General features: G+C 46.8%; 2 protein-coding genes across 2 annotated transcripts in view; one reads left to right on the forward strand and one right to left on the reverse strand.

Moving 5' to 3' along the window:
- Nucleotides 1-5,490, forward strand: part of LOC311511334 (uncharacterized protein) — a 50,544-nt gene extending 45,054 nt beyond the window's left edge. The window contains exons 5-6 of the mRNA XM_084611852.1: nucleotides 787-902; nucleotides 2,009-5,490. Coding sequence (XP_084467978.1) covers nucleotides 787-902; nucleotides 2,009-2,038 — 146 coding nt within the window. The 3' untranslated portion in view covers nucleotides 2,039-5,490. The remainder of the gene's footprint in view (nucleotides 1-786; nucleotides 903-2,008) is intronic.
- An 87-nt stretch (nucleotides 5,491-5,577) lies between these two features.
- Nucleotides 5,578-24,514, reverse strand: part of TECTA (tectorin alpha) — a 60,432-nt gene continuing 41,495 nt past the window's right edge. The window contains exons 13-23 of the mRNA XM_084611844.1: nucleotides 23,707-24,090; nucleotides 22,516-22,802; nucleotides 20,359-20,639; nucleotides 18,690-18,800; nucleotides 14,050-14,252; nucleotides 13,032-13,195; nucleotides 12,057-12,305; nucleotides 10,658-10,820; nucleotides 9,704-9,791; nucleotides 8,181-8,297; nucleotides 5,578-7,245 (exon numbers count right to left, since the gene is read on the reverse strand). Of these exons, the coding sequence (XP_084467970.1) occupies nucleotides 7,145-7,245; nucleotides 8,181-8,297; nucleotides 9,704-9,791; nucleotides 10,658-10,820; nucleotides 12,057-12,305; nucleotides 13,032-13,195; nucleotides 14,050-14,252; nucleotides 18,690-18,800; nucleotides 20,359-20,639; nucleotides 22,516-22,802; nucleotides 23,707-24,090 (2,148 nt within the window). The 3' untranslated portion in view covers nucleotides 5,578-7,144. The remainder of the gene's footprint in view (nucleotides 7,246-8,180; nucleotides 8,298-9,703; nucleotides 9,792-10,657; nucleotides 10,821-12,056; nucleotides 12,306-13,031; nucleotides 13,196-14,049; nucleotides 14,253-18,689; nucleotides 18,801-20,358; nucleotides 20,640-22,515; nucleotides 22,803-23,706; nucleotides 24,091-24,514) is intronic.

A 24,514-nucleotide genomic window follows, 5' to 3' on the forward strand; every position in this document is an offset into this window, starting at 1 on the left:
AACAGGACACCTGGTTCTATTCCCTGCTCTGATCACTGGCTCACTGTCCAGATCACTTTACCTGTATCCATAACATTACTACTTTGATTTTGCACCAGCACCAAGTGGGTGCAGTATAGTTGGTAAAATGTGCCCCAAAGATCTTCCAATTGAAGGGCTCAGCCTAGCTCCTATACTGAGGCCAACAGCCATAAGATGAGGCCCAAACAACATACATGGCTACAGTGCAGGAGCCACACAAGCGTGGCTTATTTTCATTAAACCTGAAATGCTCCCTAGGGTAGAGGGCTTTTTCAAAAACAGGCACCATCTCTGTATACTAGTCTTCTAGCCACAGGGTGTTTGAGGCGCAATTGTTTGTAGGGTGCTTGGAGATACTCAGAGGAAAGGCACTACTTAAATCTGCATATGTGAACAATGAGAGAGACACTACTGTAAGCTTCTCAGGGCAGGACCCATCTTTCTGCTTTGTACAATGCCTAGTACAACTGGGTCCTGGTCTGAGACTAGGGCTCCTAAGCACCACAATCATAGAAAATGAATAATACCATGGCACAATCATCTGCTTTGGTTTGTCAGCAGAACCCCTCTGTGCTGGTTGCTTTCCTTTACCTCACGTAAGAAAGTTATGCAGAACCAGGCTCTTAAATGGAGGACTGGAAATGCTGTTTGTGTCTACAACTAGAAAGTAACCTGCTGATTTTCTCTCCTGCCATTCCCACCCCAAAGTGGGTCCTCCCCACTGCTGCTCAAACATCTTACCTGAATCCTTCCTTCTTCTCCCAGGTTGGATGTTTGATATTCTCGTCAGGCAGTATTCAGCATTCAGCATTCAGGAGCAGCAGCAGACTACCTCTGAAAATGTTCCGCTGGGAGATTTCCATCAAAAAGCTTTTGAGGTGGTAAGTAACCTCATATTTAGAGGTTGATTTTTGCTGTCTTGTAGCTCCCCCTATACAGCAAGGTGGCGGGGGGGAGGTGGAGGGAAGAAATCCACCAAGTACCACCAGGGCTAATTAGGGATGAAGGGTTGATTGTAATGCAAGGGATTATACACAGCAGTACTTGTAGTAATTTTGTTTTCTGCTGAACCCAGCCTGCTCTCTCCCCCATATTTAGATAGACCACCACTAATATTCTGAATTCTTTTTAACCCTTAGGCTGCTCAGTGTCCTCTCCTCCCCATGCTTCTTCTAGACTATACTCTTGTCCTTCTCCAGAAGGTTACATCACTCTGCATTTCAGCCCTTTATCCTTCAGAGGCAGCTATACTGAGTACCACACAGCTAGCTGTGTGGGAGACTTTTTTGTAGGTGATACCATACACCACAGATCCCTTTTTCTCTGCACAGGCATTAAAGATCCCACAGCACATCTCATCACAATAGGCATTTACCCAGATGCTAAGTGATGGCATTTCATGGTTTCCAGGGTACCGTCCTCAAAATGACACCTGGCACTCAAGATAGTACCTTTGCTTGACAGGAACATAGCATTATTTCAGAGTTGACTCTGAAGATCAGGTTGAATCTGAAGGCCCAAAGGCTGCACAATTTCAGGATGAATTCAGGGTAAAGTTGTCAATACTACATCTATTATCTGGAAATAGCCACTAGATGGCAATATAGTAAGCAATTTTAAATTTATTGCTACACTAAAGGAACAATAGACCCTAAAATCCTTAATTTGTAGGTTTTTTCCTGTGCCTTCAGGTTTTTCTTTCTCAAGACTATAGCACCTTCACTGCCTCAGATCTGAAGGGATATTATGTTTTGTCTTGGATTACTCCAGAGACACACAATTCTTCTGTTAAAATCTGAAACAAAAGCTGTAGTCTGAGTCATCTCTGAAAATTGGATCCATCTTTTCAGCATATTGTCTCCTTTGTTTAGTGTCCCTTGCTAAAATACCTTAGTTTAAATAAAGTATTAAGCTCCCTTTTTCTTCCAGCTCAGCTCCCAACCTTGCTTTCTTTCATATTAAGTCTGGGATTTCTCTTGTCTTTCAGGCTTTAGATGTTATCTTGAGACCTAAATAATCTGGCAGAGGAAGACATGGAAGATCTCCTGGAATATGAAAGGGGAGTACAGGCAGCTGGCTCAATGTCTTAAGGGCTGCTTTTCACAGAACTAAACAGTAAATGTACCTGCCTTAACAAATGGATATCAACAGGCAATGAACAAATTCAGGCTGGAAGTTAAGTTTCTAACCCTGTGGGATGGGAGACAAGGTTCTGGAACAGCCTCCCAACAGGAGTTGTGGGGCAAACAACTTAATTCTCTTGAAGAGACAGATGGGTACATTTATGAATGCAATTAGAGGAAGGAACTGCTTGGGGTGCTCAGTGGCAGGGCTCAGCATGTCTGTCTTCTATTCCTAAAACTGAAGCTTCAGGTTTCAGTTGGCCATCAGCAGGGTCAAGGAGGGGATATTCCAATCACTCTCTCTACCAGTGCATTGTTTCTCTCCCCTTCCTCTGAAGATCAGGGCCATGGAGGGAGAGGGCTAGGGCTGTGAGGTAGCGCCAAACATTCTCTCAGGTGCAGGAGTGGCTAGTTCTTGCTCACATGCTCAAGGTCTGATTGCCACATGTGGGGTCAGGAAGAAACTTCCCTTGGTCAAATTGTTAGTGACTGGGCGGGGGGGGTTCACTTTCTGCAAGGGGTGAGCAGGTCACTGTCCAGGTTTATCTGGGTCTCTCTCTATTACTTCCCTGCCTGGGTGGGGACCTTGGCACTAGTGCATCTCAATCTCCCCTATTCTCTGTGTGGCTCATAATAGTCTAGTCTCCTCAGGGCTCCAATACTTTTAATTCCAGTGGTTGGGTTAAGGGCAGGTGCAGGGTGGTGCTGGGGGCCTATGATATATAGGAGCTCAGCCTAGGTGAGCTAGTGGTTGCTTCTGGCCTTTACCTCTACAGCCATGTTCCCCTGAGAACAAACACCATCACCTGTTTGCTATAAACATGCATGGCTACACTAGACCTTACTTTGGGATTTGCAATATACTCATGAAGACATAGTGCCCATTAAGCCTTACTTTACCATGAGGATCTCTTCTCCCCCAGGAGAGGCAGCACACCCCCTTTCCAAATTCTCACCTCACCTTTCACTCCCTCCATAAGACAGCCACTTCCAACCCAGCTGTATTACAACCCTTTTCCTTACTTCTGTTTCTCTCACCTCTGTTTTAGGCATCCATGCCCTTCCCAACCCCATCTCCCCAAAGATCTGATCCCACTCTGTTCATCACAGGAGTAACACTTCTCCAGTGTGGGGAGGTTTTCCTGCAACAGCAGGAAAGGGGTGATGTGGGATGTGATCCTGTTTCCATCAGCTAACAGAAACCCTGCCCCTGATATCCAGACTAGGTTCTTCTCAACACCCCCATCCCCTAAGTACATTGAGATCTACAGCCAACAAGTGCTATCTCTGAGCTAATAGTATCAAAGACAACAGGTCTGAGCCTCACCCTTTAATATCTGGATGGCAGGATACCTAATTAACAAATAACTTACAGCAGGGTTAAATGACTTGGCCAAGGTCAAACAGGTCAGTAGTAGAACCAGGTGTCCTGTTTACTTCCTCTAGCCACTAACTTAAACACACTCCATTCCCCTTTTTAGTGATGTTCCTCCAAAGCCCCTCTTACTACTAAATAGGAAGTTCAGATCAAAGGATTACATGGAAATTACAGAGGAGAGAAGTGCCATGGCAGTTTTAAGTTATAGGAGAGAGCACATGTAGTGATTAGATCTGGGGATTACAATATTTTCCCCCACCTCTGCTACTGACCTTAGAGCTTGTCTACACACAGAGTTATTCAGGAACACCTGCTACACTTAGAATTCACATCCAACCTTAATCAAAATTGACTTTCAAATGTAGACAAGCCCCTAAGGCTTTGTCCATGCTGAGCTGGTACAGATTAGACACAAGCATTTTTACCACTGTCACCTGGCTATAATGTCCTCTTGCAATATCTAAGAGAAGTATATCCTCTAAAATGCACAATGCAAGTAGCTGCATCAGCCAAATACTCCACAAAATAGGGTTGTTTTCTTTCCTCACTTGTGTCAGTACAAAGCAGGTTTGGTCCCTTTATTATGCTGCTGTTTTATGCATCAGCTAGATTTCAGCGTGCAAAATTAAACTATCATTACTAGAAAAGAGCCATATTACTCAGAGCTCAGCAACTGCCGTCTCCTTCATCAGATTGCATAAGAGGAATTCACATGCAGTGAAAAAAGGATCGCTAAATATTACATGACAGTTCCCTCCTCCTGTTATGTGCCTTTCTACACTTCACTGAGATAGCTTATCCTCCCAGATTTGTCAACATGATGGGGAAATAGGTTCTGGCATAAAATACAAGTCGCCTGCGTTTCCCTCAGTGACATGGTATTGCACAGAGGAAGATACAGAAGCGCTATTCCAGTGATCTCCTTTGAATGATTTAGATGTTTGCGTTTCCTAAAAGCAATTTGGCTTAGGAGCGCTACACTGGAAATTTTCTTCCTCCAAGGCGCTTGTCGTCATTCCCTCCAGGAGGCTGCTGCAGTAAAAACATATTGAGCCAGATCCTGACCCCCTATTCTGTTTGCTTTGCACAACTCTGGTAGTGTTAAGCAGACCGAATGCTGGCTTAAGTGACTCCCTGGTTTAGGATCATAGAACGCTGCTGCACTCCAGCAATCCTCAGGTAGCACAATAGCCCTGTAGAGGGCTGATAACAGCCAGTGCAATTTAGAGCAACCCTGAGGTTTCTCTACACTGTGCCAAAATCCTGAACTGTGGGAGGACTTGAACGGGGTACCTCTCACCTTCACTGAATGCAATTTAGCTGCTACAATCTCAAAGCATTGGCAATCCCCATTTTGCAGATGGAGGCACAAAGAGATTAAGTGAGTGGACAAAGGTCACAAATAGAACACAAACCACCTGCTTTCACCACTAGACCAGGCTTCCTCCTTCAAAGCATAAGGTAGGCAGTGCCAGAACCTTAGGAGAGTTACCAAGAATGGAGTTGATTTCAGCCACCTTCCCAGCTGGTGGGTACCTCATTTAAAACAAGACGAAAGCAAGCAAGACAACCCTATTCACATATGTTGAGATTCAGAAGGGCCCACAGTGACTTCTGAGCTTCACAGAGGACAGAACAGTCACAAAAGCACACATCAGGTGAACAGATTCCAAGGCCAGAATGTACCATTGTGACCCTTTAGTCTGACCTTGTGCATCACCCAGGCCAGAGACCCTCACCTAGCGATTCCTGCATTAAGCCCAATAGCCTGCGGTGGAATTAGTGCACATCTTTCAGAAAGACAGCGAGAGTCTTAATTTAAAGACTACAAGTGATGGAAAATGTACCGCACTCCTCGCCCCTCTGTTCTAATGGTTAATTACCCTCTCTGTTAAAATCATGCATCTTATTTCCAGCTTGATGTTCTTTAACTTGGAATAAAGAATCAGCCCTATTTTTGCATATGAAGTTCATGTGACCACGTGTCCCCAGCTTTAAATAAGAATGAGCATTCAGTGCACCAAGGAAATGAGAATATTTGAACACAACATTTATTTAAGAATAAAACATGTTTAAATTATTTGGCCGATTCGTATAGTAAAAAAAAAAAGTGGTAGTGGGGGGGAAGATTTGCCCAGATGAAAACAAGAAAAAAAATCCAGTGGGGGAAAAGCTGCTTTTTGGGTACAAAGCAATCATTATTTGCAGACAGCGTGTGGATCCCGTTAGAGGAAAGAAACGGTAGCTCAGGCTAAAAAATTTAAGATTTCAGAGCGTGTCAAACCTTTCAATCATCTCAGCACTAAATTGCATCAGAGGCAATTCACTCCTCTCAATTGGCATGTTGCTGCAATGGAATTTAATGGCTGTTTTGCAATTGAGAGAATGACAGGGGTACAAGCTGAGAGGTGTTGTTATGGGTGCTTGACTCCGATCAATTACATTTATTATTGATACTGTGTCTTAGACAGACAGGGTGTTTTCTAGTAAGTAAAAATAAAAAGTCCACATGGTTAGGAGCAGAAAACGTTCCTGCTGTGACCGACTTATGATCTAAAGACAGGACTGAGAAGAGAAAGAACAGGCAGCCCTGGAGTTATGTGGGATCATTAACACACGAGGAGCAAGATGGGTCTGAAATGGATTTGCAAGAGGGGCTGAGAAGGAGTTTGAAGGGTAAGAAGACTCTCTGATGTCCAGGGGACACGTGGGAGCTACTGAACGAAATGAAAGTGGTGACCATACTAGCGGACTGAACCAGTTATAGTTCAAACTGTTCATTGCGTCCATACTAATGATGTTGAATTGGTTTAAGAACGGTTTTGGGTATCCCGTGTCCACACTAGTGGTGTTCTAAACCATTTCCTCGCCTCTCAGAATTCTCAGTGCCACTCCCAGAAGCAGTGGATTCTGGGAGAGATCAAAACGCTTTGTGGACTAGATGAACCCTCTTAGCTTGTCTGTTTCCACAGTGGCACCAAACTGGTTTAGACTGATCTGCTTTTTAGCCTGCTGAAAGCCTAGCCTGCTCCAACCGGTTCTTGCACCCCCATTGAAATATATCTGTGTGGTGCAAAGTGCCCTAAGGGCTAAACTGGTTCTTACACAGGTAAATTTCTCTAGCACAAGCAAAGCTAGAGGGAGCAGTCAGGAGAGAAACTTAGCTGGAGCTTACGGCCTGATTCAAAGCCCACTGAAGTCAAGGGAAACACTGCTATTGGCTACAATGAATGTGGGGCTGTGCAGGATAGGGAAAGGGGAAGCAAGAGGGAATACTGTAAGCAGAGAGGCTGGGGAGCATTGTAAGGGTGTCAAAGAGGTGCCAGAAGTGAATATGAGAAGAAGGCAGTATGGAGACTTGAGAAAGGAGGAAGATCTTGGTCAAGTGTTTTCTGCTGTGGCTCCATACCTGAAATTTTGGCTGCTGTTACCGCCCATTGTATTAAAGTAGCTCGTAACCTCATTTAAATTGGTGTACCAGGCAACCGCCTTCAGCATTGTGATAGTTAAAAGCACTTGTTGTTGTTTGTGGTACAGGTTGTGAGTCAGGGGCACATGCTTTTATCCTACAGGGATTCAGAGTAAGTAAATTACAGTACTTTAAATAGAAGCCTTCAACTGATTACGAGGTCGGCTCTGATTTATAGATAAAACGCCATAGTGACAGCTGGGTTACGATGAGAAGAATGAGCCAAGCTTGAGGTCCAATGGAAGAGCTGGAGGCTAGAGGGAAAGACAGAGAACAGTTCTGAAAATCAAAAAGGCGCAGTTCCAAATAATCAAAGGCTGTTATCATTTAGAGATCAAAACATGAGAGTCTCGAAAGGACAAACTTCTACACTGTGACAGCACGAGTCTGCCGATCAGGGGTGTGAGTCACAGTAATAATATCGCCTTGCAATTTACTAGCATCCTTCATCCAAGGATCACCTGATGCTGCCCAAGCCCCCTCGTGATGAAGGTGGTGATATTATTGTTTGTAGATGGGGAATGCAAGGCACAGAAAGGTGAAAGCCCCGCGTTTTCAGAAGTGTCCACTCAAGTGAATTTGAGATTCCGAGAAGTTGATTTTCAGAGGTTCTGAGCACCAGCAGCTTCCACTGACCTCAACAAGACGCGTGTGCGCATGCTCAGCACCTCGGAGACGGGCTGAAATCAGGTCCCAAGGTATTTCCCAGTTGGGTACCCAAAAATGGAAGCACCCCAACCTAGCTGATGTGTGAGCAGGAATGGCTTTCCCAGGAATCAGCATCGAATCCAAGAGCTGTGACTTCCTAATCCCCCATCTCCCTGCTAGATGACAATGCTCCCTCCCTCTTTTATTCCTTTAATGTTCCGAGCCTCTGAAACACACGTATTTATTTCAGAAGTCTCCAAAGTCCAATTCTTTTTCCAGCAGTTCCCTTCAGTTCCATTCCTCACCATTCTCTCAATTTTTCTGATGGTTAATGGTAGAGATGGGCCCAAACCCTGGATCTAGATCTAGTTTTTAGCTTTGTGTCTTGGAGACAGGACTATTTTTCTACGGTCTTTCCATACAGATTTAAAGGGGGGTTTGAAAAGAAGAATCCCTTTTCCCATCTGCATCATGCTGCTCATCTGTTCCATCTACCCAGGCCCATTCCTAGCCTCCCTAAGGCAGCCCTTCAGATAGTCACCTCTGCAGCTCTTGCCATCTTCTTGCAGTGTCCCGGTAACACAGCTGCACAGGGGCCCGTCGACCCTGCTCGTGCAGATCTGCTCGCAGCCTCCGTTATCCTCGCACCAGTCTAACCCTGGAACAGGAGAGATCAGGGGCTCAGGAGAGAGCAGCACGCAGTTGTACGGAAAAGGGCATTACAAAGCTTAATAGCTAGAAATGACGCTGAAAGCATTTTCTTGATTAAAGCATTTCCCCCCCCCGACTCCCGTTGCATTTACACCCAGCTCTACGGTGCCATTCAACCTGCCGCTGAAGGGTAGGGAGGCTTTGATTCAGACCCACCCACATCAATTCTTTGGACAGCCCTGCACTTAGCTTAGGACCAGACCAGCTCTACAGTGCCATTCAACCTGCCGCTGAAGGGTAGGGAGGCTTTGATTCAGACGCACCCACATCAATTCTTTGGACAGCCCTGCATTTAGCTTAGGACCAGAGAGCCTGCTCCCACTTAAGTCAATGGCAAAATCACCGACCCCAAGTGCACTGATCAGTGCTCGTCAGGCAGAGCCCACAAAGCACAGACCAGTGCAATCTCCATTGGCCATGGGCTGGGTAAAGACCCGTCTATCAATTGTTCCTCCAGATCAGCACACGGGGGTGTGGGTTGGGGAGGAGGAAAGATGAACCTTCCGCTGGTCAGGATGGTGGGGAAATGGAGAAAAGAAGCTGAGGAAGAGGAGCAGGAGGAGAAGGAAGGTGTGGCGGAGAGGGGAGTTAGGATGGAAAGGAAAACTGAGGAGGAAGCCATTCCCTAGAAGAGTGGTTCTCAACCTTTTCCCAGTTGCTGACCCCTAAAATATTTTGAATGGAGATGTGGACCCCTTTGGAAATCTTAGACATATTCTGCCATCTGGGGGCTGTGGACCACACAGGTTAAGAACCACTGCCCTAAGTATCACCTCACTGGGGGCTGGCAGTGGGTGCTCAGCATTTCTAATAATGAGACTCTCTCTCTAGTTGGGTACCCAAGGACAGGGATGCCTAGAGCTGGTGGATGCTTTTGAGAAGTTGGGTCCAGGGTAAGAGATGCCTTAGCCATACCTCGGCTAAAGAGAAGGGGAAGGACGGATACATGTAGGGATGAATGGGCAGACACGCAGCGTGGGGTTTTGGGTGAGGAAGTGGCTCCACACGGGACTCTCTCTCCCCTACGAAGTGATGCACAGAACTGAAAAGAGTTGCCAGCTCAGGAGAACCAGAAAGTGAAACTGACCAGGCATCAAACGTGAAACTGGCCAGCTGAGTTTTAGTGCCCTGCTGCATAAAATGTACATGTGACAAATGTAAAAACAAATGGTGAAACCTGCACGATTAAAATGGGTTGCTTCCTACTGTAATACATTCAGATGGGGTAAAAGGACCCTGTTTCTCAATATATTTATGCTTTATCTTGCGCTTGCCCATTTAATAATCAAAGGTTCAGAATAGTTTACACAGGAGGGAATATTTTCCTCTACATTCTTAGCTGTGCACACTTACGCTTTCTCCGGATGGGCCCTACCGAGATGATCTGCTCCTTGGGCTCTTTGGTATACTCAGTGGCCATCCTGGAATTCTGGGGGCAGTTCTGAACAAACAAAACCGCAAGGGGCGATTACTGCAAGGCTTTGTGATCACCGTGCGCTAGTCTCTGATCTCAACCCTGGATTTGGCCTTGCTCCCATTGAGAGCTGTTGCACAGCTCCCATTGAGGCTGCAGTGGTGTTGGATTAGCATCATTAAGGGAAAATTCTGGCCCTTCTTCTCTGATACAGTGGACCTGAACTTGTTCTGCTGGGTGGGATTCCATGTAGCCTAATTGCACAGGGGCAAACCATGTGCCAGGCTCTGGGAGGATGAGGGAGTGAGGAGAGGAAAGTTATGTCAATAAGGAAAAGTTATTTATTTGTTCCCCTAATATAAGAACTAGGGGCCACCAAATGAAATTAATGGGCAGCAGGTTTAAAACAAATAAAAGGAAGTTGTTCTTCACTCAGCGCACAGTCAACCTGTGGAACTCCTTGCCTGAGGAGGTTGTGAAGGCTAGAACTATAACAGGGTTTAAAAGAGAACTGGATAAATTTGTGGAGGTTAAGTCCATTAATGGCTATTAGCCAGGATGGGTAAGGAATGGTGTCCCTAGCCTCTGTTTGTCAGAGGGTGGAGATGGATGGCAGGAGAGAGATCACAAGATCATTACCTGTTAGGATCACTCCCTTTGGGGCACCTGGCATTGGCCACTGTCGGTAGACAGGATACTGGGCTGGATGGACCTTTGGTCTGACCCAGTGTGGCCGTTCTTATGTTAATCTATTGGGCATTGCTCCCTTTGGAACAATGCCCGGGAGTAGCCCCCAGGAAACTGTTCTCCTGCCACACAGTGGCCTTGGTGAAATGATTCCAGCATGGACCACCACCCAGCCCACAGAACACCCTAAGGCCGCACACACGTACTATTTTGCAGGAGTATTTTTCCGAGTCACAGAGGGAGACGGCGCAGTGGAGATGAACCTCATCGTAATCCCCGATGAACTTGAAGACGGTGACGTGGAAGCGACAGGTCAGGGATACCCCGTTCTCCTCAATCCCAATGGTGTTATCCTTAATATTTTGGCAACTAAGAGGAAAATACAGAGTCTCAGCTGGGTCCAGGAATGGTTGCGAGCTTCTAAAAAATTCTGCAGATCCCCAGTGCTTGTGAGTTATGTCAACAGGGAAACTAAATGATCCTTTTCTCCAGATGTTGCTTGAACTCCCCCTTATGAGCCCTCTCAACTCTGGACTGTTCAGAATCCAAGCCCCAATTTGGCAGCTCGAGGCCATGCCTTATTAAAAAAACATTTCCCCTTTACTGTTTGCTGCAGTGAGGTAAGTAAACTGAGGTAATGCCAAGCTATTCTGATGACTAATAAACTTTGAATTTCTACAGCCCCTGCCATCCAAGGATCTCCGGGCCTTTACACCAGTAATTAATTATGCCTCGAGACATTCTAGAAGCACTGCGGGGTTACCTGACTTGCCCACGTCATATAAGGATTCAGTAGTGGAAGCAGATGTACATATTCTGTTCCCAACCTTGCCACTATCCTGATGGCATAGAAGGGTCCACTAGCCCTACATGCCCAAGCTGCAACCCTTGGGTCTTGATTTTCAGAGGTGTAGAACTCACAGGCTCCTGTAAGTTCAATAGCAGCTGTGTGAGCTCAAAACTATCTGAACATCAGGCCCTCCTGGATGTCTTGTGTTGAGCATCCAAATTAGTGGACACTCTTGAACATGTAAGCACTTCTCTTTTGTGCATCAATTTCTACATCTGCCATATGAGGGTAATGGCACCTTGCAAAGCACCTAGTCGCTCCTGGATGAAAAGGTCTATGTAAGTGCAAAACTTTATTGTTATTAACTCCAAATGCAGGTGGTAACATATTAAAACTGTTAGAATTTCTCCCAGAAATAATCCACAAATGGGCCAACATTTAACCAAGTATACTGATATCTGCAAACATCTGCCTGTCTAGGGAATAGCATGGAGTCCAGGTTCTCCACCACCAGAGGCAATGCTAGATGTCCAACTACAGCCTTCTTCTAGGTTCTTAAACTGTGCTCTTCAGCATGACACTTGAGCACCTCTGGCCGTTCCCTTAGGATGCTAGGAATAACCACAGAGGTACAGATCAATGGTCCTTCTATTTTGGTATGGGACAGCAGACCTTAGTGCATGCATTAGAGGAAGAAATAAGCCTCCTGTAATGTTCCTAGGTTCAGATAATCTGGTGCTTTACACCAGCCAATGATTTTTAGATCCCCAAAGGAAAGTAAAACAGAGAGAAAAATCTTGCCAGATGTCACTGACCCTCCTTCGATGATGAAGTATCTGAGTTTGTCATTGCTGTCCCGAGAAGGGGTTGCATAACATTTGTTCAGCGTTAGAATCAGGTGTGTGGAATCTGCCCCGACAACGAAGACCCCGACATAAAGCACGTCCCGGGTGGTTAGAACCACTTCACCCTGTCGGTAGGGGTGCTTATAGGATGAGTTTTTGTACAATGCCATCTTGGTTGTGAAACTGCCTTCTTGTGTTGGGACTGTCAGGTTAATCACACTAAAGGAGAGAAATAAAGCTCATGAGAAAGCAACAGAAAGATCGTCCTCTACAAAAGGGGAGGGTAATGGATAGGGTCTAAGGGACAGGGACCAGGAGATGGAGCTTTTCATATCTAGGTTACTAGTTTGAATACTGCAAAACTGAAAATTGTTACCATCCAATGGACGTTTGGTGGCTGACGTGACCCCGGTTTGATGTTCTCAGTCCCACAACTGCCACCATAATTATCATTGACTGGCAGCATATAACGGAGGCCAAAGGCTGAATGGGCCATGCAAATTCCTTAAAGGGCCCCCTACAGATCAAGGCTTAGACAAATTGTTGGAGCAGCATGAGAGAAGCTAGCCCTCCATGGCCCATACTGTTCTTGTACTGTGGATTCATAATGTAAAGACCATTATGATAACTGAGGCAAAGGAATTTCACCCAATAATTCCTGCATCATGCCCATATCTTATGGTTGAGCTAGAGCACATTTTTTACAAAAAAACCCCACCCCTTCCATTCTCGATTTAAAGACATTAAGTGATGTAGAATCCACCACGCCCTTGTGGGGGTAGTTATTGTAGTTAGTTACTCTCACTGTTAACATTTCTAGCCTGAATTAAGCTAGCTTCCTTTTCCAGGTTAAATAGAGGAGACTTTAACCTCCGGGCTCTCAGACCAGCATTAAATTCACACACACAAACAGGAAAATCTAAAGCACACACAGGCCAGTCTTACCTAAGCATTGGCCTCACTACCGAATCCAGAGAAATTTTGATATCAAGCTCATAAGCGCATGAGAATTCCACATTGATGGTTCGGTCCCGGGTGATTATGTTTCCAGTGTTGTTTGCACTTTCAATCCACACAGTGTTTTTGTACACGATATGAGTGCCATTGGACTGTGCAAGAGAAAAAGAAACAAATTTTATTCTTTTTAGGGGTTAACACATCCATCACGATTCCAGTTCACAGCTCTGAAAGCAGCACATTAAAGTCATTCCATAAAAAATAATTTGCAGACAGATTGTGAACTGCTTGGCGGCAAGGATGGCTTTTTGTTTTATATTTGTGCAGCACCTGGCACAATGGGGCTTTGATCCCTGACTGGAGCTTCTGGACATTGCAGTAATAGATTATAAATAATGATAATAAATCAGCTTGCGTTTACTACTAGACTGAAAAAAGACTCTAAATGTGTACAGAGGTTATGATGTTAAATTTATAACAGCACCATTCATCATAAAAGATCCCAACGCAACAGATACACACTACACGCACCACTGAAATGCAACCACCTCTGGGGAAGAACACATCATCTGTTTAACAGTCCTCATGAATACCATGTTCCAGTGAAATATCAGGGGAAAGTTTAAGTAGGCAAAATTTAAGCACCCAGGCTGGAATTTGGACAGTACACAAGCGCTAACACCTTGTATCTTCTGTCATGCACACAAAAGTGTTTGGAGCTGCCTATTAGAACACAAAGATAGAAAGAAAGAACCCACACTGTGGAGAGTGTGTATGTGATCATCCCCTAATGTAATTTAATGAAGCACTGAAGCATTATTCAGCCATCGTGACATTTGAGCTCAAATAATAAACCTGACACTGAAAGGAATGTGTGTTTCTCTCTCTCCTTTCTTTGCCGTTTGGTTCTGTTCCATGGCATGTGTTTCCACATGTCACCCCAGCAGCATCTACTTTGTAACCATGCACCATTAAATATGAGCCGCCTCCCCCACTCCTCTTTCACCTGCACAATGTTTCCGCAGTTCCCCTTGGTGTTGTTGATCTGGAAGGAGATGAAGTCTTCTCCTTCGATGCCAGGGCAGTGGCGGTCATTCACGCGTACGCCTTCTCTCTCAAAGCCCAGCTGGAAGAGCTTGCACTTGGAGATGGACACTTCCATCTGTGCCGCTTTGCAGGTCACCTCTGCGTCGATGATGTCATGCGTGTCTAGGAGCAACACGGGTGGTTTTAAAGGATAACAATTGAGAGTCAGCATTGAGCTGGCCAATCAGGAGGGGGATGTTCTGTGCACATCAGCGTTAGAGATTATAGAACTACCAGTTATTGTACCATCAGTAAAGCTTGGACCAGCGAAGGATGTATAGAATAGGGATGGATCTGAACCAGAACACTAGGTCCGACAGTCCCACCTATCCCCCTGACTTTGGGAAATTCAGATCCCGATCTGGAACTGAACCCATGACTGTGGCCCCCCACTACAGAAAGGATGTGGAAAAATTGGAGCAAGGTCAGTGAAGGGCAATGGAAATGATTAGGGGGCTGGGGCACATGACTCATGAGGAGTGGCTGAGGGAACCGGGCTTATTTAGTCTGCAGAAGAGAAGAGTGAGGGGGGGATTTGATAGCAGCCTTCAACTACCTGAAGGGGGGTTCCAAAGAGGATGGAGCTCGGCTGTTCTCAGTGATGGCAGATGACAGAACTAGGAGCAGTGGTCTCAAGTTGCAGTGGGGGAGGTCTAGGTTGGATATTAGGAAAGACTATTGCACTAGGAGGGTGGTGAAGCACTGGAATGGGTTACCTAGGGAGGTGGTGGAATCTCCATCCTTAGAGGCTTTTAAGGCCCGGCTTGACAAAACCCTGGCTGGGATGATTTAGTTGGGGTTGGTCCTGCTTTGAGCAGGGGGTTGGACTAGATGACCTCCTGAGGTCTCTTCCAACCCTAATCTTCTATGATTTTACAATGTACTAAACTGGCCCCTACAATTCAGGCCCATCACTAGCATAAACTGAACAATGAAATGACCCACAGTACCTGCAGCTGTTAGATGAGATGAGGATAGAAGAGGTTAATTGTTCAGAAGGGTGAGCTCCCTTTTATAGGCTCAGTTTGCACCCACGGTTCAGCTGAAGGTGCAAGGTGGATTAGCCAGAAATGCAAGTGCTCAGATTTGCACAGGCAGTTCATTTTGTGGATGCAGATTGCACCCACTGACAGGGAAGCTGGCACTCAGTCCTGGCCTGAAGCACTTGCAGCGGCTGTGTGAGCCGCTGTATTGAAAGTGACCAGCCAGGATTACGCAGTGGGCTCTCCCATCCATACAGCATCAATGAATCACTCCAAAGACAAGCCTCGGAATTCACAGGTAGATAGTATCTTACTTACAGATAGTGGGCTGGGAGTTGGGTGACTAGATAGCAAGTGTGAAAAATCAGGACGGTGTGTGTGTGTGTGAGTGTTGATAAGTGCATACGTAAGACAAAGTCTCAAATATCAGGACTGTCCCTATAAAATCAGGATGTCTAGTCATCCTAGGTGGGAGGCCTGTCACAGAGGCAAGAGTGACAGAGCTGAAGGGGAAGTCTTAGTGGTCTAGCCATCAGGTTTATAGGCAATGTAGCCATATGATAGTTTAGATTCTATTCTCTGGAGCCATAGGTTGAAATCCTGGCAGCGTTGACTCAGCCCTTCATCTCCCCAAGGGAATTAGACTGACTTCCATGATGCTTCTAGGCCTCAAAATCTGAGCTTTGGTGTGGATGTTAACGATCACAGGAGAGTTTTTCTAACAGAATTGGGGGTTTTGGTGGGATGTTCTCGGCCTAAAGTCCTCTCCCTGGACACCCAGAGGTGGCTGCATTTCACTGGTGCATGTGGAACTGCCTCCCCCTTGGCCAACACGTCGGGGCGGCTGAACCCAGAGCTAAAAGCATGAGCTGCTCCTGTTCGAGCTCATGAGCCCGGGGCCCCCTAGCGTATGGCTATAACAGCTCATGCCCTCTATAGATGGGTACCATGTAACACATGCCCCAGTGGGTTATATGGGTAGCCTTTGGAATGAAAGCTGGTACATAAATGTTAGTTATTATTATTTGTATTGGGATAGCTCCTAGGAGCCCTACTCATGGACTGCGCCTGTCATCACCGGACAGACATAACTAAACAGCGACACCAAAGAGTTCACTATCTAAGTATCCTTACCCTTGCTATACAAATGAGGAAACTTAGGCACAGAGCAGGAAAAGGACTTGGCCAAAGTCACGCGATGAGTCTGAAGACTAGAACTCTGGAGTCCTGACTCCTTGGGCACCGGCTGTAACCACCAGATCATACTCTCCTAATCTCCAGGTCTTTTCTGGAGTCTTATTTATTTTGTTAACTGAATGTTATTTGTGCTGCCTTCAGAGTTCCATTATTTGTGCAAAATAAAACAAGGCAGATTAACTGTAACTTCATTAAGATGGATATGCTTGGTGCTTAGGAGTGTGCGTTTGCATATATTACCAGTTCTGGTGGTGCGACGCTGCTGTGATTGTACCCCGTATGCCGCCTATGCTACGTGGGTCTGAGTCCCTGCCGACGTGCCTATGAGCTGGCTACTCTTCTGCGTTGTCACGCTAGTCGGTCTGATGATGACACTGTGAGAAAAGTTGCTACAGTTTCCTAAAAGTTCTTGACATCTCGATCTTGTCCTGCAGCTTAAGCTGTCTTGATTCTTCTTTGCTTTTGGAGTTGTGACAACAGAACGGTTCTGAGACTTCAGGACATATGGGTTCTTTTCTCAGCTCTGCCAAAGATTTACTGGGTGACCTTGAAAATGTCACTTAACTGCTCCGTGCCTCAGTTTCCCCCATCTCTAAAATGGGGGTAGCATTTCCCTACCTCGCAGGGTGGGGAATTAATTCAATGTCTGGAGAGTGCTTTGAGATCCTCAAATGGAAGGACTATGGGATGGGCAAAGTGACTTCATTTGGAAGAGCTTTGGATAATGCTTTCGTAAAGGTTATTTGTATGGGGGATTGATAGGACACGGCTCGGGCCCTCTGTGCTGGCCTAGGCGGTTTTTGGGGAGTGGTGATATTCTCTAGGGATTGTATCTATGAGCAGATCCAGGGGGGCATTAGCCACCCCTTGCCACATCTGTTTCCGTGCCCCTCCCCTCAGGGGAGGCTGGTTTGTACTGCGGGCTAGGGTTCTTTTCTCACCAAATCCTTTTCCTCTATTAGCCAGTTTTGAGTTTGCATTTGTCGTGTTCTCGCCTACCTTAGACTGAGCATGTTTTGCATGGTCTGTGCCATTGTGTCCTCGAGCTGGGGAAGGGAATGCATGCACAGTACAGAAGAAGGGTCAAAAGTAGCTTGCAAAATCCAATGCCTCTGAACCCTGTTAATGGGACAGCTGCTCCCCATTCCCCATAACTGCAAGGTGAAGAACAAAGCTGAGCAGATTTTTGTTGCCACTGAACTTAGACGACAAGCAATTTATATCCATTGATTGAGGAGAAGAGGACTGGGCAAAATTGATTTTTGATTTTTAAATATGTATGCACATTTGTAAGGAAATTAGGTGAGGCCCAGGGGCTCCCAGCAAGTTGAAAACAAGGCTGACTAAAATAGCAGAAAATATACCATTGGAAACTCTCCTTCGTTGGCCCTTGATGGAAAGACTAGCTGAATTAATAGGAGTTTTCAATATCTAGGACTGAATCCTCATGTTGCATAGATCTGCATAGCATCACCAAAATCAGAAGAATTATGCCAGTTTACATCTGCTGAGAATTTGCCCCTGTATTTCCTTGATTGTATGAAAGTCTGCTCCAGGCAGGAGTCATCTTTCAGCATGGACAGGCTGTGTGATGTATCTGTGGCTACTTGTGAATTTCTGGTTTTGGTTCATGGTATGTTATCCCACACACTAACATGTTGCGTCTCTGTAGTATTGTCTGGTTTTGTAATGTCCGGTCTTGCAACTTCGACAAGTTGTAAAATTGCATCATTCCATAATTTTATTGGAAATCGCATGAAGCACGCAATATTTGGAAACATATATGAGCTGTAAAGTCATTTACCTTTTTGTACTTTTCACTGTCAGTTTCTTTATGAAAATCGATAAAAATCACCAAAAAATCTCCATTTTTACCAGTGGGACCAGATTTTAGATGCGATCTGACATGTTGGGAGTTACAAATCAACCCAACACCACCTTGCTCTTCTACAGCACATTCCATTTGAAGATCTCATAACGCTTGCCGAACATTAGTGACTTTAGGCTCACAACACCTATGTGAAGCAGTTATCATTAGCCCTATTTTACAGATTGGGAAACTGAAGCATGGGGAAGTGACTTGCCCAGGGTCACAATGCAAGTCAGTGGCAGGGACATGAGTAGAACCAAAGAGCCTTGACAACCAAGTCTTGGTGCTTTAATCACATAAACACCTTTCCTCCCTAGTGTACTGTAGCTCCACTGGATTTGAGGTTCGAAGTTTGTGTGGGTCTGAGTGGGAAGTGGTTGCTGAAGGAGTTGGCTTATCTGTGTCCCACATAAATACGTAAGGCCCATTTTTAACTTAGTTAAAAACACGAGAGCCAACGTTGCAATTAGCCTCCTGAGACACCGAGTGGATGCATGTGGGGTCACTCACTGTTTCCATAGGGTGGAGGTTCGATACAACCGCACAACTCCCCTCCGTTGTCAAGCTCACAGCTTCTGTTGGGACAGTCGGCCCCCACACAGGGATCTTCAACCACTCCTGCTAAAAAGGAAAAGACAGACGAAGACAACAACTTTATTTTCAGACCAGTACCCAGACAATTCTTTATTACCCCACTAAACCCCTGCAGTGTTGCTAACTCCAGCAATTTTATCTCATGCTATTTGATGTGTTTTTAAAGCCCCAGCTCCTGGAGTGATGTGAATACATGAGAATATCAGCTTTCCGTTTTTAAAAAAGTCAGTTTCTAGCCCTCCTGATTGCAGAGAAAAGCTTGAAAGCATAAAATGAGTCTAACCTAAAGGCTCAGGAACTAGAAGTCTAAGGTACCCACCATATTATTTTTAAATGAATGTATACTTTTTAAAAAAAAATCTCATGATTATTAAGCCAATCTCATGATTTCTTGGGGCTGGAGTTGTGATTTTATGAGTACTTGAGGTTAACAATGCTGCCCTCAAAGTCCTTACTCAGGCGAGGACTGGACTGGCATCAGACTCCCACTGAGTCTGGAGAAAGTGAAGTTCCCACAGCATGGACCGATATTAACAATTTATTCAGCCTGGGCTTCTGGGTACTTTACAAACAAAGCATCAACCCAGACTATTTGGATCATTTACCACCTACCCCTAGAACACCAGCGGAAGAACATCTCCAATATGTCCTTAGCCCTAGGTCAGGCAAATGCTTGCCACAGCCAGTATACTTTGGAGGTGAGCATGATCCAGTTGGGGTGGACTACTAGGGGGAGCATGTTGCTTAGTTAAGGAGCCTCCAGAGACAGTGTCTTGTCTTTAGAGCTGGATGGAGAATGAAATCTGCCCTGCCCCTGCACCCCGTGAAAATGTCCACTTTTCAGCAAAAACTTGACAACCAAAATATTTGTACTCCAAAATGTTATCTATGTGCCTCATGGGAGTTGTAGTTCAGGTACCTCATGCTCCCTTTCTCCTCTGTAGGCCAGGCTCCCTGATCAGACTACATCTCCCATGATGCACCACGGTCTCCTCCTCATGTTGGTGAGCGGTTGCATCACAGGAGTCCTGGTCATGGTGCATCATGGGAGATGTAGTCTAGCTGGGGAGCCCAGACCACAGAGGAGAAAGAGGACATGAAGAAACCAACCTACTGCTCCCATGAGGTACTGCAGCAGGATATCTGAATAAAAAGATTTTGGTTTTCAGGAGTTCAGTTTTTCAATGACGCATTGAAATTCTCCACAGAAAGCATGCACGCTTTGTGAAAAATATCAAGTTTATCCAAAACTCAGTTTTCTGTTAAAAAACAAAAACAAAACAGTTTAGATGAAAAATTTTTGACCAACAATATTTGTCTCCGCTCCTCAATTGAGGGCAAGCTACCACAGAAGTCCCTCTGCTGACTCAGCAGCCACGGTAGCACATCGGGATGGAGGTCGCCTCTAAGGTAGCCAGGTTCCAAACCATCTAGGGGACCTATCGCTAATTGCTCTGGCTCCCATCTCTCTGCATTAGCCTCTCACTGATTGAGCCTGCAGTCCGGCTGGATACACAGGATGGTGCTCCTAAGCGATAGGCGCTATGGGCCAGAGAACGGAACAGGGTTAGAATAGCGCTCTTACAGCAATTCTCCTTCTCTATCCACTCGGTGCTGAGGATCCCAAAGGAGCGGCAGGCCTCCCCGTAGGCGGCGAGAGAGCCGCAGAGCTGGAACTTCTTGTGGTTGTAGCAGCCGTCGAGGAAGCAGGACTCGTAGAAGGGCAGGGGATCCAGCAGCCCGTAGCAGGGCTGGAAGAAGCCTTTCATGTCCGTCAGCTTGAGGCAGTAGCCATCGCTCTGCAGCTTCTGGATCTGCACGTTGTCGCAGGCGGCGGCGTACTGGGAGTACTGGAGCTCGTTACAGCTGGGAGCGAGAGATTAAACGAAGGACATCAGCCTGGAATCGTGTGAAACAACCAGTCCCTAAATCCTCTCCTGAGGTGAGGCCACAGACAAATAGACCGCTCAGGTCACCTTGTTCTTTCCTCATTATTACCCCACTGTCCCCTCCCATGTATTTCCTAGTTCTTTTCACCTCTCATTATGAGATCCTCATGAATCCAGGGTGAAATTCACCCCTGTGCAGAAGGCCAGTACAAGGGCTATGGGCCACTTAAATCCCATGCCAGCCAGAGATCCAAGTGGGCCGTAGTCCTTGGGCTGGCCCCTTTGAAGATTAGATTCCTCCCTAATCTTTGGTAAGCATCTCTTCACATCCAAGGCCAGGTTTTTACGGGGCTGGCCTCTCTTTCCATGTACAAGATTTGCATCTTCATTGCTTGCATCCATAATTCCTGGTGGGTGGGATTTGGAAATGTGCTTAAGCGATCTAGGAACCCAAGCACCATTGACTGATTTAGGTACTTTTCCCATCTTGCCCTCTTTGGCTAGGAGTTTCAAAGGAATCTAAGGGTACCCAAATCCTATTGAACTTTAGCAGCAGTTGAGTGCCTAACTCCCTTAGGCTATTTACAAAATCCCAGCCTTAATTCCTCCTGCTTCCACAGCTAACTCTCTGACTTGCACCTCCAATCAGGTATATAGTTATCACCACCTAAATGGTAGACTCTGTGCTCGCCATTAGCCATATGTGCAAGTACCACGGGCAGAACTTTGGCAGGTGCAGATTAGTTGGGCAGAGGGAGCCTTTGAAAATCTGGCCTGCTACTGGCACACCTAAAACTCCCGCTAACTTCTGTAGAAGTTTTGACTGTGTAGCCCATGCCCTCTGTCCCCCTCTAACATCATCAGGGACTCCGAGAGGTCAATGAGCCTGTTCAGCCGTGACTAACAGAGCCGGGTCTTTTGGTTCAGGCAGTTGCGGCACATGCTCTAAGATGCAGAGATCTCAGGTTCAATCCCCACTGCCAACCACCCACCCCAAGGGGTGGCCCATACAGGGATTTGAGCTGGGGAGATCTCTGCAGTTTAGGACAAGCCATGTATAGAGGTTGACGTACCAACTGCAGTGCACAACTAGGAGTGCAGGTTAGGGCCCAGGACATAGGTTCAAAGCTGACTTCCAAGTAGGTAAAGCCAATAAGCCTTATCTCTGTTCACACCAAGGCTCCTTTACCCCATTTTGGCAGTGTAAAGGAGCCCTAAAGTGGGTGTATATGTAATTTACCCGCACGTTAAGGTCCCTTTGCACAACCAGAGTGGAGTGATATGGCCTTAGTGTAAATGATCCTATAGGGGTTAGGAATTGTCTTTTTGTCATATGTTCGTACAGCACCTAGCACAATGGGCTCTGGCTCCTAAGTGCTATGGCAAGGCAAATGAACAACACTAATGAGGGTAGGGTGACCGAACAGCAAGTGTGAAAAATCAGGACAGGGGTGGGGGGTAATAGGTACCTACATAAGACAAAGCCCTGAATATCGGGACGTCTGGTCACCCTAAATGAGGGGGAAACCAACAGGGTTCTATAGAAATTACTCTACAAACCAAGAGAAATGAAGAGCAAATGATCTCATTTCTAAAGGTGATTTGAGCCCTCCTATGGGATTCTACAGGGGGATAGAATTCGCTATTAAATTCCATGGCAAGGTTCACACTGCTCCAGATTATTGTTCCCTATTAAATACTGCAGGACTTTTCCTCCAGGGCTTATTCCCCTGCACCGAGCTGTGGATGGGTTCCTGATACACAACGTGGGCGCCCACTGGTGTCAATGGCCAAACACTCACTGGCTCCAAGAGGAACCTTGGGCACGTCTACACACGAGGCCCCAGGCTCACCTCTTCTGCATGCCATTGGTTTTCCAGCTCTGGGCCAGAACCACACTGCTGACGACCGGCTTCCCCCTCAGGGTGACGTAATCGTCGGTCCGGTCCCCATTGAAGTTGCCGCACAGGCCACACACTTTGTTCTGCAGCCGCTCGCTGATGCTTATTTTGATGACGTTGAAGCCGTTGTAGAGGATCTGGATATCCGGGCTGGTGTCGATCACCAAGAAGCCCTCCATGCTGTAGATTTTGGTCGAGAGCCCGGTGACGAAGGGGATGGTCACCTGGGTGCCATTCACCTACTCAAGGGGAGGAGATAATGCTGAAGCCACTCACCTCTCAACACTCCAAGGGACAGACTGAACCTGATAGGCACAGGTCCCCGCAGCGGGCAGCATGGGAAACATCCCTTCATGCTGCCCCTCCCTGCCACCAGCCAGCTCCGTAATGGAGGCGGGGCAAGGCCAGGATCCATCCTACCCCCTGTCCCTTTTCAAGTCTTCTTAGCATTCTAGGAGGGAGAAGTGCCTGGGACGTGCATTAGATTGTGCCAACCCTTTGCACGGGGTAAGCTCAGCTCAGCTTGACGGAGATCGGGAGCTCTTTGAGACAGGGGCCATCTGTCTGGTCAGCACCTACCCCACAATGGGGTCCTGGGCATGCGGGGCTCACGCAGTACAAATAATCAGTAACCAGAGGCAAACCGTGCTCAAACCCATCACTCACGACAGCTTCCAGGGAGGCAGATCCAGTGAGGAAGCACTGCAAAAACCTTCCCCTTTGATTTACCTCCCTTCTGCCCTAAGGAGAACGACATTCCCAGCCGCCCCCTTCCCCTCCCACAAGCAGAGCTTCCTAGAACCTAAAAAGGGAGATGAGCCAGAGGCTGCATGAACTTCCCTAGAGCCTTTGCTACTGCCAGCTGGTTACCCGGTGTGGAAGGTGCTCAGATACTATGGTGATGGGCTGAATACAACACCCTAACAGACAGTGAAGTCCCGGGGTGACGAGGATGTTCCTAATGTGGGAAAGGGGTGGCAATTGGCTTTTCCACTTTGGAGAATCCCAACTCAGCCCTGCTTCTTGGTGGCCAGATACTTTCCCTCCTCCCTGTCCCAGTGAGCTCAAGCTCAGCCTCGGGGAGTGGCTAGTCCCCTAAGAGTTTCAGGGAGGAGCAGAGGAAACCCACAACCGGCGCTTTACCTTGATGGTGTTCCGGTCGCTGATGAGAATCTGCTCCTCATTGATGTAGAAATACACCGGGGAGATGACGGTGAGGTTGGGCAACGACCACTTGTCGAAGCTGATGATCAGTTGGAAGGAGAAGTCGGGGAGCTTCTGGCAGATGGTGGAGAGGACAAAGGCGCAGTTGGCCGGGAAGTGGAGGAAGGCGCCGTCGAAGGTACGGAAGACCCCGCCGCCCGCCGCCAGGCAGTAGGAACTCTTGGTGCTGAAGCAGCCACGGACGCCGTTGCGGAGGGCGCACTCCTCGTCCGACTTGCACTGCCGCGGGTCGCACTGGACTAGGTTGCGGCGGAAGCAACGGCAGCGCCGGGTGCAGTCGCTGTTCCAGAACAGCTGCTTGGGCTGAAGGAGGGAGCGAGAGGAAAAGCCATTTTACTGGGAACCGACCGACTCAACCATAAGGCGCATCACCAGAGCCTCTGGGCTCATGTCAAATTGTGGAGTTCTCTAAACTCTCTCGGGACCGTTGCCCACCCACTGTCCTGGCCAAATCTTATAGAAGGAGATGGGCCTTATTCGCAGTAGTATTATGGTAATGTCAAGAGGTTCCAGCTGCGATCAGGGGCCCGTTATAGAATCATAGGCCCATAGGGTTAGAAGGGACCGCCAAGGTCCTCTAGTCTAACTCCCTGCCAAGATGCAAGATTGTGCTAGGCGCTGTACATACGCACAGTAAGGGACAACACCCTGAAGAACTGGCAATCTAAACAGGTAGGACAGACAAAGGGTGGGAGGAAGAAAGGATTATTATCCCCACGTTGTACCA

Source organism: Lepidochelys olivacea, assembly GCF_965140295.1.
Source record: "Lepidochelys olivacea isolate rLepOli2 genome assembly, chromosome: 22".
NCBI classification, from domain to species: Eukaryota; Metazoa; Chordata; order Testudines; family Cheloniidae; genus Lepidochelys; species Lepidochelys olivacea.